Source organism: Camponotus vicinus, unplaced genomic scaffold (assembly GCF_025532165.1).
Source record: "Camponotus vicinus isolate PSW18456_S1 unplaced genomic scaffold, iyCamVici1.0 SCAF_1, whole genome shotgun sequence".
NCBI classification, from domain to species: domain Eukaryota; kingdom Metazoa; phylum Arthropoda; class Insecta; order Hymenoptera; family Formicidae; genus Camponotus; species Camponotus vicinus.
This window is the reverse complement of record NW_028141945.1, coordinates 710,171-723,858: the sequence shown is the minus strand read 5'-3', so window position 1 is coordinate 723,858 and position 13,688 is coordinate 710,171. Positions and strand designations below refer to the sequence as shown.

Genomic DNA, 13,688 nt, shown 5'->3' with positions numbered 1-13,688 from the left:
TTGTATAAATTTAATCAATTTCGATACTCAATCGTTATTGTGACATATTTTGGTGCAACGTGCTGGTATTTTCTAGAGGAAGCGCAAGCAACCTTTACGGATTTACGGGATGATAAATCATGCGGGTGGGTCCTTTGTGCTAAGGTAGATTGGCCGCGGTCCATCGCATACGCAGTTCCCTGTTGTAATTAACGGCACTGTATATTCCAAAGATAATTACAATAATGTGTTTCAGAGCCGGACAAGGTCCCGGGGGTCGTTACGGGGAACCCCAAGTACTCGGTCATCGGACCAGCTGTCAGCGCTACGAGTAAGTATAGCATGCGCGCGATTTATCACTTTTCTTAATCAATAATTGCGTCCCATGGTACGCTCTTCCTTCGTGAGAGATAGCTAAAGCAAGATCAGGATGTCACTTATCGAAGGGACAAGTGACAGCGAAAGTTACTTTAGTTCGTCGTGAAAAAAGCATGAGGACCTCCATCTCGATAAGCGAAACATTTCATCGAAACTTATCACTCCGTGATAAATTTATTACATGTCCTCTCACATTTAGTAGAAAAAAAACAATTTTTCACGCCCACGGGACACTTCTCTCAAACGACTGAAACGTAATCTGGAAGATGTGAGGGAAGAGGAGGGGGGGGGGAGGACGGGAGGAAACAGGAGATACCACGATGTAAAATAAAATTTTACTTTGCACGTAACATACTTTTATGAAGTCTGAAAGAATAAGTGTAACGCGCCGACCCCTGGAGGATACATGGTGCCTGTCGTTGCTTAAAGGGATTATTTTGATGTCTTCAGCGTAAAACGCGCGTCGGCGAATACGTGTAGAAATATGATTTTCCCCGGGGAGGGTTGTACGGCACATAACTTCTAACGTAACGCAACGGCATATAAACTTTGTGAGTACTTTGCGCCCGTGGAATCATCATCCCGTATGTTACAGCGACCGGCGTTGAAAGCACGGACGGACTGCGACTTTATGGCTTTTTCATGAAAATAAGATCTTCGTTTTATATCCTAAGTATCCGCCGTAAATACGCTTGACAAGTAGCTTCGGTCTCGATGACCCAACTTTTGTTCAAAGTTCAACGTGCTTTCTCTCTTTTATTGACACACATAATGCGGTCTCGGTTTAGCTGCATTTGAATGTAGTTGCCTCATGTAGTATAATATCTATTATATATTATGAGGAACAAGGTGACGAGAAGAAGAAGAGAATGATGACAAAGAGAAAACACGCTCTAAATTTATTTAATTCTTTAGATTATGCGTGCCATATTTTTTATGATAAATTCTTGTAAGCTTCTAAAAGGTTCTTCATATGTTTATACATTCTCAATGTATGATTCTTTAATAAATACGCATATTCAAGTCATTTCTCTCTATTCCCGGGTTTAACTCTGATCTCAATTTGTACGTGGAACCCTAGACCTCAACGTGTTTACTCATGTAAATCTATCTCCTAATACGGGTGTACAACAACAGTGGCGGTGGAGGGTAGAAACGCGCGTGGCAATGAGAGCCTTTAACCAGCACAACGGAGTCATGAGAGTGCTCGAGACTCGAATGGGAGCCGCTACCCTTATGAGACACCGAAGCTTGCGCGAAGGGCCGATCCCTATCCCTGTCTTCCGACCCACCTCTTCATGCGACACGCTTCGGTTTACCGTAAAATACGATGCGCGCACAATGTACAATATTTACATACATACATGCTTTTATCTATCCGCATATTTCTCGATAGGTACACGATTGCTTGCTCCGAGTATCCTAAATTATCCGCGCAACTGCATTATAGACTCGCGAAGTATGTATCCTGTGCATTTCAATCGCATTTTCTTGAAAGAAGTTTCTAAAATTTCTAAAAATTCAGTCGCGCTAGTTAAAAATGTAACAAAAATTTGTCCACAGATATTTACCAAATATTACGTTTTATTGGATTGTATCTCAGTTTTGATAAAATTGTCATAAATTTTTTAACGAAACAAATATAATAAGATTCATAATAAAAAGATAAAAACAAGAATAAAACAAGTTTCAAAATCTACAAATATGTAAAATAAAATATTGACGAAACATATATATTTCGCTAGTATTTGTAGATAATTATTATATATTTCACCAAGAAATTCCCAGGAAAGAAAAGCTTTCCAACTTCAAAAACTCTCGATATAAGTCGAGTTAGCATATAAACGAACAACATGAATACACAAACTACGAGCTTCTAATGAGCAAGCTAAGTAAGCGGACCAAGTTCATACCAGCTCTGATAAAGTGTGGCACTTAATCGCCGAGGAATAGGGGGTGTCGGTTTACGATGCTCATGTTTTGGTACAGCTTTCCTCTAATATCATACAAAATGTAATAGAGTAGCAAACATGCACGCGCGCAAACATATACACGCATACACAGCGAGTAGTTTCGAGCAGCTCGGCTTTAAGACCGTTACAGGACGAGTTAATGTGGTAACGGGAAGAAGATTGAAATGTTTTGAAAGCCGGATCCGTAGGGGTCTCGATCGCGGATCTCCATGGCGGACGTTCGCACCAAACAGTAATTACATCAAGCGAGAATGAGCAATGTAGTCGAACGGGCAAGTTTCATTTGCGTAATTGGATGGTTACGTGGAAATATCGTTGCTTTTCGCGCCGGGAAAGTGACCCACCCCACTGGGAGGGAGGTCCCCCGTCTTCTTCCTCCCCCATCTTTCTCTTTTTCCATCGAACCGTGCGTCGAGAAGGCAATTACGTGCGCCGATAAATAGGCGAAAACCGTTCTCGAAAACGCGAAATGTGTCGCGCAAGTTTTTCAATTTTCAACATCGCGTATCCAGGATTCCCGCTCTTTACGGGGTCCGCTTATCACAGGAGAGCGCGGCGAATAAACAACGTCCGCTCTAGAGGGGTAATGTTCCGCTAAACGTACATAAGCATTAGCTTGCCGAAAAATAACGCGTTCCTCGTCGCGGAGATAATGCCCCCGCGACACGGTAAATTCTAAATGTCTCGAGAAAAAGCGAAACGGGTAACGAATGATGGATCGAGACTTGGTAATTTTCTCCGTCCTCGCGTTCGGGAAAGCGCTATGTTATACCCGCGCGCGATGCCAACTTTGCAAACGACATAACACTGTTTCCCGCTATTTTACGAGAGAAGGGAGAGAGAGAGGAGAAGAGTACGCTTTCCTGCGAGAAACTAATAATAACTTTCTAGCAGCGCGCGCACCCGCTTTACACTTAAGACGTAAGTGTCGCAAACTTCCCGCGACTTACCGCGCGCGTTCGCGATAACAAATTTCCTTCACTGCTATCAGCGCGATTTAATTGCCGATGAAATATCGTTCCCTCTTGTCGGGAGCGAGAATAAGAGGATTCTTCTTGACTTACGAGAATGTTATCTAGAAAGTAAAGTTGTATCGCATGTCCTGTACGCGACTCGCGTTGCAAAGGATCTTTTACATCGCGCTTGAAGCTCTAAAATCTCGATTTATGCACGAGCAGGAGGAGAGGGATGCTCTGCCGGCTCGATAGATCGATATGTTAATATTTGTCAAACGTATGTATTTAAAGAATCTCGAGTAACCGGGCGCGGATTCAATGATGCACACTCTATTTCATAATTGCGATAATGTATGCCGCTACAGCAGTGTATCGATAAATTCTAGATTGATGCGCAACTGCAGTGCGGGACGGGGGGAGGGGGATGGAGAGGGAGGAGGAGAGGGGAGCTTATAATTTATGAACCCAAATGACAAATTTACATGACCGTAAGTGGAGCGCAAGCACTCCAATTTTATATTCTTGAATATTCACGTTATTCATCACGCTATGAATATGCACGGTCGTCTAGCGCATTGCACACGCAGCATCTACTAGTTAAAAACATTCGACTAGAGTGTTGTGATCAGGTATACAGGCGTATGCATAATGCTAAGTGTCCTACATAATCAACAAGCGCGCATCGATACCGTACATACACTTTGACATTATTTGTCGTAACTGTTAATTTATTAACCGGCCGAATATCCGACAACGTCGCGTTACATCGAGACGAAAGTAATATACTCGCCAAAAACGCGGACAAGCGTGTAATTCGCGATATAAATCACGTTATCGCGATTCACCGTTCAAGTTTATAACTGTACTCTTGAACGGACGATCGTTCAGGAAGTTGGAATCGTCGCAAACGCAATGTAATCGCGGTAGTTTTACGCAAACTCGTTATACGAGAAAGAGACGCAAACGGGGTGGGCGACGAAATTAACTTATTGTCAGTATATTGTCCACAGAGAGGAAGAGAAATGCCGCTTGTAAGTACAATATAATGCGTGCTGTCCCTCGTCTCTATCTGGTGACATCCGACGCGCAGATGAGGTTTGATCATAATATAACGTCGGTCATAAAGCGCGTCCACCTGCGTCTACGTGTCGGATGCAGAATGTCCACTCGAAACGAAACGACCCGGCGTGATAAAGCGCGTGCTAAACTGGCCGCGACAAAGAAAGAAAAAAAGAAAAAGGAGCCTATTACCGACACTTGTCCGGCGTATGCGATTGCCGAAATTTACGACGCGAATTACATTTTTCGCTCACTTTATTCTCTTCCCCATCGAGGAAAGTTTCCTCAAGATCTCCTCAGACATTACGGCGGAAATTATTGCTGCGTTCACGTGTAAACTACGTGAGAAGGATTTAAGGGTAATGCTGGTCGCGAAAAATATTAATTATCAAATTATCAAAGAGAGCAAATGGTCCATTTTTAATAGTTTTTTTTTTATAATACGTTGGTTTTATACAATTCCTTCAAAATGTCCTATTGCGTTTTGGGAAATTTAAAGTTCAAATTGTAAAAAGTTTTTTAACAATATTTATCATATCACAGTGTTTTTTATCGTATGTTTAAAATTAAATATATTGTTGGAACTTTGAATCCTGGAAAGAAATTTATCGTAAAAATTAAGATAAAATAAGATCTTCGTGATTCAATGTTGAATCTATCGTAGAAGTTATAAATTAAACCAATGAAAATTACGGGAAACATTTTAACTATATATTCAAACTTAAAGGTTTCTCGGATCGCGGGATAAAAATCTGATGTTAAAGTTGAATTAAAAAGATCAACATAATTAATGTGGCAAAAATCGAAAAATTTTCGCAAAACTTTGTACATGGTAATCTGTTTCCAAAAAATTGATTTTAAAATTTGAAAAAGTAACAACGTATATAAGCTTTTTTAAGCTCGAATGATCTTTAATTATCCTGTGCAAAATAGCGTAATGCTCAATATTCAATCAATTTCCCAATTTTTACTCTTCAAAAATAGAACCTCGTACAAAAAAAGAATTATTCTACATTTTCGACTTGTTTCTTTATGTAAAATCATTATCTCATCACTAATCAAATACAAATGTATCACCAAGTGTATATCACCAAGAGACTATTCATAAACATTATGCAATGACCAGGGGTTAGCATTAACATGTAGCTATCGGGAATGCTCGCACGCTTCACTGCAGGACTCATACGGGACGCCGATAAATCGCCGCGGTTTGTGAGCAGTGGATCTTTCGGTGGCGGCGAGCGCCGTCGATTCGGCGAGACCGGTTATCGATTTCGTCGGGTATGTGCGGTCGGGATATCCGAAATCGGGCATTCGGCATCTCTCCGGATTCGTCGGAAATGTATAAGATCCATCTCTCGCGCGCTTTTCAGGGATTGACGTTGAAAGAGTCACGATTTACGTTAGCCCTTTTCTCCACGGAAAAAGGAGGAAGAGCAACGAGGGAGAAAGAGAAAGAGAGAGATACTCGGTGACCTCCTCGTCGATCTACCTCCCCCATCACCGCGGAAACCGTAGAAATCTAATAGACCGCAAGCGAAGATGAGATATTGGCTCCGAAATCGGCCTCGATCAATAAAACGTTACAGTATAGCCTATCGGGAAATTCATATTCAATCCTTTCTCTCGCGAACACACTTTCCCGAGCGTTTAAGCCGTTCATCTCGACGATCGTATTAATGGCTCTTTCTAAATCTTCTCGTATAACACAATAACACAAACGATGTATGTACATCTGACGATGATTCAAATGGCCGTATTAATCTTTTAAAAATCTCGCGCAGAATTACAACGAAGACGTTAACGTCACATTTACACAATTAATGAATCGTGTATTCAAGTCGTTACGAAAGAGTGCCGTTTACCACCGCGCACACCGTTCGCTGATGATAAAGACAAACGAGTTGTCCGATTTGCCAGTCTAGGTAATTGGTCGCGTAAGCGAATATTCAACGCCCGGTTGCACATCGATCATATTTTTGCAGTAACTGTATAATTGCCGATGATAAGTCAGTTTTCAGACAAAATGAAAGCTTTTATATATACTTATATAAGCTTATATATATATTAGGGATATTAAATTCGCATATATTTCGCGATGCATTATTGAAACATTCGGGCAAACAATTTTCAATTATTATAACAGTTATTATAATTTGATTGTATTAGCAATTACCGTAACGTGATTAAAACGTATTACATCATTGCTTTGAAAGTGTTTCGCGTTCTGCGACTCTTGGACCGCATCGTTGGAAAAATCGTCGAGAAGAGGAAGCTCGCAAATAAATTTTGGAGGGAGCGTTATAGAAGAGATACACACAACTCGTGCGCCCTGGCCGACGGAATCGTGAATCCATGGATTATTCCGGCTAATGCTCCCCTCGAGACTTAACCATTTTAAATATTACCGTCGAAATGCTTATTTTATGGCGTCGTAGCCCGATTCAATATGTGCTGCTGGTAGGTTACGCGACATATTCCCGCAACTTGGCGCGGACAATCAAAGAGGCTCGCATTAATCTTTCAACCGGCCTTCCCGGCCTTTGAAAAGGATTCTCTTGCATTTGTGTCGTGAATTTAAAGAATTCTCTATAGACCAGACACAGTTAAACAGAAAACAAATATTTCCCCTTTCGCGAGAGATAGATTCTGCGCGAGAGAGTTTGCTCCGAAAACATAATATTACTCTCCGGTTGTACTGAAATCGATTTAAGTGATTTTCGATATAATCTGACAATTTTAAATGGCATTTCGAATTGTCATAGCTATGAGCATACACTTGGAAATCTGTCTGATTTGTTTCAATCGCCTCTATCGCCTTTTCCTGTCGCGTTGAAAAATGATCGGACGCGATCGTAAAATCTGTGCTTTAGAATAAACTTGCCAAGTTAATCCGCGGCAAATTTAGTTTAATAATTTTTATCAGCACCCTATATATATATATATATATATATATATATATATATATATATATATATATATCAGCGTGCTAATCTTGCTCCGAACTTTCTATTCGCGCGGGAGAGGGAAAGACGCAGGAGAAGAAGCGTCGGTTGCGCGTCTTTGAGCATTGATAAAGCGTATAACGTTCACTTGGTTGCCTCTGCCAATCTATGTATACAAGCAACTTCGCGACCACTTCATCCGAGCATTAGACTCCAACGTCGAGGTAGAACATCAAGTTTTCCCTGTTCCATTATCGCGTTCAAGTGCAACGCACACTCTCGCGACTTTAAATAGACGCGTTTTCATGACATTAAATAGACAGCTCTCTCGCGAAGAATTCTAATCTATAGAAAGAGAAAATTATCTCTCTCCACATTTCTCTCTCGTCTGTATAAGACGCAAGATAAAAAACATTTACATTTAGCTAGCGCTACACGATTCGCTCGATCGTGAAAAAATCAGATCCTCCCCCGCAACATGACGGAAAGGGAAACAGAGGAGAAAGGGAAGATGTAGTGGAGTAAAGACACGCCTAAGAAACTCTCCCGGGAAGCTCGCGGATTTTACCGGTGGCTTTTTTCGCGAACGAATACATTTATTACACGAGCGCGAGTTATTGCCGCGTAATCTTCGCGTCCGCCCCGAAAGTTTGCGCAAAACGCGACGCTAACGTTCGCGTTTTTGCGACGGGGACGGCTCTGCAAAAGCCACGCGACGGTCGTAACAATTATCATTAGTTGCACTCGTGGAAGGAGCTTGTCGCTGCGCGGACGGAAGAGAGAGCGGGACGAAACGCGCGTTCGGTAGTTTCTTTCGGTCGCGAAGTCGTCGTTCCGATAATTCGTCGGTACAAGAAACTACCCCGCGACAGAAACTAAAGTGCAGCGAACATTCGATAATCAAAAGCTTCCCTCTTTCGTCCTTTTTTCGTCGCGAATACGCCAAAGTTTGCGGCACTTTATGATATATCCATTTAAAACAATCTAAATGTACGGTAAGAGTGATTCATATATATTGATGATTCGTATGAAATATTTTATTATATTTTGCTGTAGTCATTCATCGATGGGAAACGCGCGAAAATAATCGAGAAATACGTTCACGAAAATTGAAAAATATTACACATATTAAAAATAATATTTACAACGAAATTCTTGCCTCTCTCTCTTTCGTTGGAACATGAATTATTTACTTCAAAAATACTGCATTCTATAATTTTTAAATTTAAAATTGTAAAAAATTCGCTAGGTTTATCATTATTTCTGTTACATAAATGTTTTCCTTTATTACATTTACATCTCTCTCTCTCTTAATTAAGGCTTATAAAAGATGATTAAGAAGATATAATACGTTCATTAATGGCATTGTTTCCGCTTCTATTCAAAGAACATTTATTTAACAGTTAAAGAAAGAGCGACAGAGAAAAAATTTATTATATAAAACAATAAAATATTTTCTCTTTCCTTTTCTCTCTTTCTCTCTTTCCTTCTAATACAAGTCTTAATAGATATATACTTGTAAGATATTAAAAAGCCTTTAAATTCTCGCTATACAGAAGGATCGATTCAATACTGGCTAAAAGAATCTATAGATAAAAGGTACGGTCATAGTTTCGGGACATCTTATATATGTGACATCCTCTTTTCAACCATTTGCCCTTTCAATTGTGTTTTCAAGCGGTAGAGTTTTGTCGTGATTTTATGATCACTATTTCAAGTTAAGAGGGAGAAATAAAAGTGTATCCCCGCTATTATAAAAGTCCGTAAAAACCGGATATTGCAAAGTTTAGCGGGGATGGCAAACAATGTTACGCAAACAGACATGATCCTCGCGTACTTTCATCAAACACAAACACACGCATAAGTTATTCACAGCTGTTTCCAGTAATTGTAAAAATTAATATTTTATATGTGTGTAAAAATAAGTATCTTAATGAAAATTTTTTTATTTTCCAGAGATAATTTTAAATAATTTATTTATATATTAATATACTCGATAATAAATCATGCGTTTTTGTCACATAAACTTTTGGCTCTTTTCGCGTGATATCTTTGGTCAAAAATAATTGTACGCGCTATTATTCGCAAAGACATGTTGACTAAACGGATCTACGTGCATTTGCAACGTGTATTACTCCTTAAAGTTAAGTGGAGTGACGGAAGGTAAGCGGAAACGCGCTCACGCGCCCTACGCGTCTTCGAAAACAGAAGTTTGAGGGATGATAGGGTGTTCAGTCTTGACAATTTCGAGGAAGTTGTGACAGTCTGTCTACGTAGCACGCGGATATCGAAGCAACTTGGCGACACAAGTAAACCATCGCGTTTCTCGTCCTCTCGTCAGTTTTGCTTTTCCCTCTTTCTCTCTCTTTCTCTTTGTCTCTCATTCTTTATATCTCTCCAACAACGAAAAAGCGCAGCGAGCTACTCAATATGAGAGCTGGATTCAAATCTGCAGGCTACTGCGCAACGCTTAAAGTTAAATTCCTACATTACAACGAGAACGCTCCGCTCTTCCAATATCTATTTTTCTATCCTTTTTTCTATTTCTTTTTTTACAGAATGTAGGATTTGTCGTCCGGTATAAACTGCGCTTTGCGAAAGAGCAGCTTCTCGTGCCGATTATCCGCTTAATCTTTTACGGCGGATGGATAAAAATGCGTCGAGAGAAAAAATTTTCGCGTAATAATATATCTACGTATAAGAAAACTTATCGGAAAATAGCGATGTTTACGCTCTGCGCGAAAGAGAGTCGACCTACATAACGGAAACTATACGACGGCTTCTCGTTTTTCGGGAGGATGCGTCCCCATCGGCCGGTCGCCGAGAGAGCGGAGACGAATTTTGGTCGCGCGGGGCTGGGAGAGGCGGCCCGTGATTGCCTCGGCCGGAAGTACTTTCCGCGAGAGAGAAAGAGAGAGAGAGAGAGAGAGAGAGGGAGAGCAGAGAATGGATAACAGTCCAATAAAATCTAATTTAACCCGGACGGAGTACAAACTAGGGGATGATACATTTTGCGGTTGACTGACTCCAAGTTGCGGTGTAGCAGACGGAAAATAGAAACGGCGATGGGGAGTTGGCTGCCGCTCGCGCTACCGCGAGCACCGCTCTGCGCTCGTATACGCCCACGCGCGCATGTGTGTGTGTACGTGTTTGTGTGTTGTAAAATCATATATTTACAACGGTGTATGGTGTACGTGTGGTACGCGAACCATCGGTGTACAACGCGCCAACGGGTTGGCCACCTATGCATGCCGTTGGATAGAAACCGGCGACTGCGAGCCTCGTGGGAGCGCTAGCCGCTCGGATACGATTGTAATTGGCAAGCCCATATCCTCAACACGTAATATCCTCGCTCGTGCTCGCGCCATCCCGTTCCCCGAGCTTCATTAATTCCCATTTCCGGCCCCACCCTTCTAACGCATCACCACTACACAGCCTTTCTACTCGAGACTTCCCTGTCAACTTCGATCGACGGTTTAACCGTCGGGGCTCAAAAATATGTTTACCGTTTCTCAGCCTTTACCCCCTCATTTTTATCCCACCTTTTCGCCTTTCCCGTCTCTCTCGCCGTCTACGCGCCGTGAAAACGTCGTAAATCCGTTCTCGATGTTATTTCTCAAATATCGCTTCCACTGCTCGTGTACTTCTCTTCCGTCGTGTGCACGTCAAAACACGACGTAAAGTCGTAAAGTCGTTTTCCGCCGTTTTATTGGGCGAGGGACAGCACGGAGAACTTAATCCGTCTGAAGACTCCGTCTCGCGTTTAATCCGCAGGTGAATATCGTAATTTTTTACGACATACAATCATTTTATAGTCCTCCGTCCTGTAAACTCTTGTTATTAACGATGCGTTTTATAGGGAGCAAATCACGCGTTGATTTCTTTTACGCGTTGATTGGCAATAATTAACAGTTAACGTTTTGCTCGTAGCACGTTTGTTCGTCATTTTATGGGGGGGCAAAAAGGTGATACACAAGCAGACACGTGTAAACCACGATAGGTAAGTATCGATCGTTAATTACACGAAAATTAATTTACTCTATATTATACACAAAATCCTTGCCGTCCTTTGCGAGATCCCTTGTCGTTCGTAATACGTCATTAACTCCGCGATATAGCTGAAATTCATTACTGCTACGCGGAAGTTAAATTATTGCTGGACCATAATTACTTCGCGGCACCTCTAAACTATGGATAGTAAAAGGATTACTTTGGGTACCAGTGTCTGCTGACCTAGTTATAAACAGCAAGGGACTCTGGCCTAATACTTAATCTTCCTTATAACGCTTTTAATTACGCTCTTATAATATCCGCGATCAAAGTGGAAAAGAATCTTTAAATTCTGTAAAATCGACCGTACTCGTATGAATAATGTTTGAATTAAAATAAAAATATCAACGGAAGTTATTCTCCTATTCTCTCTAACAAAGTTATAAATAAATTTTTTTTAATTATTAAATGGAATAATACTGTTGTATATTGATTAAAATATGAAATATTTAATTGATTTTACAAATCAAAAATAGATACTTCAAATATATTTTTCTTTTATTATAAAATTTTTAAAGTATTCAATAAAATAATTATATGACTTTTTGTATGTGTGTGAGCAGTAAAATGTTTTAATATTATTTCTACGAATTTGTTGAATGTATTTATACTATTTATTTCTCCCTTATATCTCTTATATTTATTTTTGTTCCATTAAATCATGTTTTCACAAATTAAAGTTGCATAAAAAGTGAAATAAATGCATATTTCCTTTGTTACATATTTTTAATTATTTTCTTTATATTTGAAATATTTAAAATGGTTATTGATAGTCCAATAATTCTCGGTTCAATTGGTAATTTAAATCATTGTATTTCAAATAATATATTCGCTACGTATTATTCTTAAAATATATAAACTTTGCAATAGTATTCGATTTAAAAATAGCGCAATACGCTATTTTTAAATAATCATTTTCAATAATATACGTATGAAATATGAGTCCATCACTGGAAAACGTCTTGGGAATTGCCTGCATCTTTAAAGATACATCAACTTAGCGTTGCAATCGCACCGACCACTACGAAATTGAACTAAGACAAACGTCCATAGGCAACGGCGATCGATAGGGGGTCGCTATTCTCTGTAGGCCGCGGAAATGCACACGTGGTGTGCATTTAAACTTAAACGTAGGTGGCTCCGCAACGATTACTAATTCGCACGCCAGACTCTTTACTAATTCGACGCGGCGAGAGTAATTCGTCGCTTGCGAAGAGCAAGACCGACCAACGATCCCATTTTCGTCGCGGCTTACGTCGGGAATTACGAGGGCCGGACCTCCCCGGCGTCATAAGACTTTCATGACTTGGGGGAAACACGTGTGCGCCTCTATAACGTAGTCGGCGGATTGCGAGAGTCGTCTCCCCTTCTGAGCTCTCCCCCTCTCGTCAAGTCGCGTGTTTACCTTATGCACAGCCATGCATAATGTCTCGCATCCGCGAAAACGCTCACCTTTCGACCCGCGGAAAACGCTACTGGAGAAACGCGGAGAAGGATCCCCCACCGTCTCGCGAACGAGAAAAAAGTGGAAAAGAGAGGGAGCTAGAGAGGCCAAGATACAGGTAGAAACGTAGCTTTAACAAGGAAGCGAAATAGAGTTACTGCAGGGCGTGGATGCAGAGTGGAACTTGAAGTAGGTTACGAGAGGGTGACTACTCGTCATGCGCTCGAGGTACTTACGTTTGCCGACGTATTCAAGTTACCGGAACAAGAAATATTTCTCCCTTATACACATACGCCGCCATAACGAAGATCATTGAATTTCTGTATGTCTATCTCTATTGCGACTATTTACATTATATACAGAGAGCCAGTTATAAGACAAACATCTTGGCTGTTATAAATTAGATTTGATATATTCCTCTTTTCATGGTATGTTTATGGTCTGGAGGGAAAGAATGATTTGTGATCAGAATAATATTTGTCCAGATAGAGGAACTATCGAGATCTCTAATTTTTTTTTAATGGACCATATGATTGCTATTTCATATATCGATGTTTTTCCAATCATTGCTTCTCTGTATGCACATGAAAGAATGTTAAAATAATATTATAACTCAACTTTTCTTTATATTTTTCATAATTTATATTAACATGTACATATATATGAGACGTATTAACATACATATAAAATATCAACTAGAATATTTTGTAAAATATTTCCTTTTTTAATGACAGTATCTTAATATTTCATGTATAGACATAAATTGATTGATATGAAAAAAGCATAAAAATGCGTAATGCTTTTAAAAAACAAATATGCAACTACACGTTACGGTCAAAATACTGTACTTATACGTAGACTCATCGATCAACGTTATTTATTATTCTGTGGAAAATTTAACGAA

At 40.1% G+C, this 13,688-nt stretch overlaps 2 protein-coding genes across 4 annotated transcripts in view; one reads left to right on the top strand and one right to left on the bottom strand.

The window, feature by feature from the left end:
* Sol1 (CUB domain-containing protein Sol1) overlaps positions 1-13,688 on the top strand; it is a 290,756-nt gene that overhangs the window by 143,160 nt on the left and 133,908 nt on the right. Inside the window, exon 8 of the mRNA XM_083109748.1 lies at positions 236-310. Within this exon, the coding sequence (XP_082965874.1) occupies positions 236-310 (75 nt within the window). The remainder of the gene's footprint in view (positions 1-235; positions 311-13,688) is intronic.
* The window catches only part of M (zona pellucida domain-containing protein miniature), a 271,056-nt gene that overhangs the window by 191,745 nt on the left and 65,623 nt on the right, over positions 1-13,688 (bottom strand). The gene's annotated exons all lie outside the window — the stretch shown is intronic.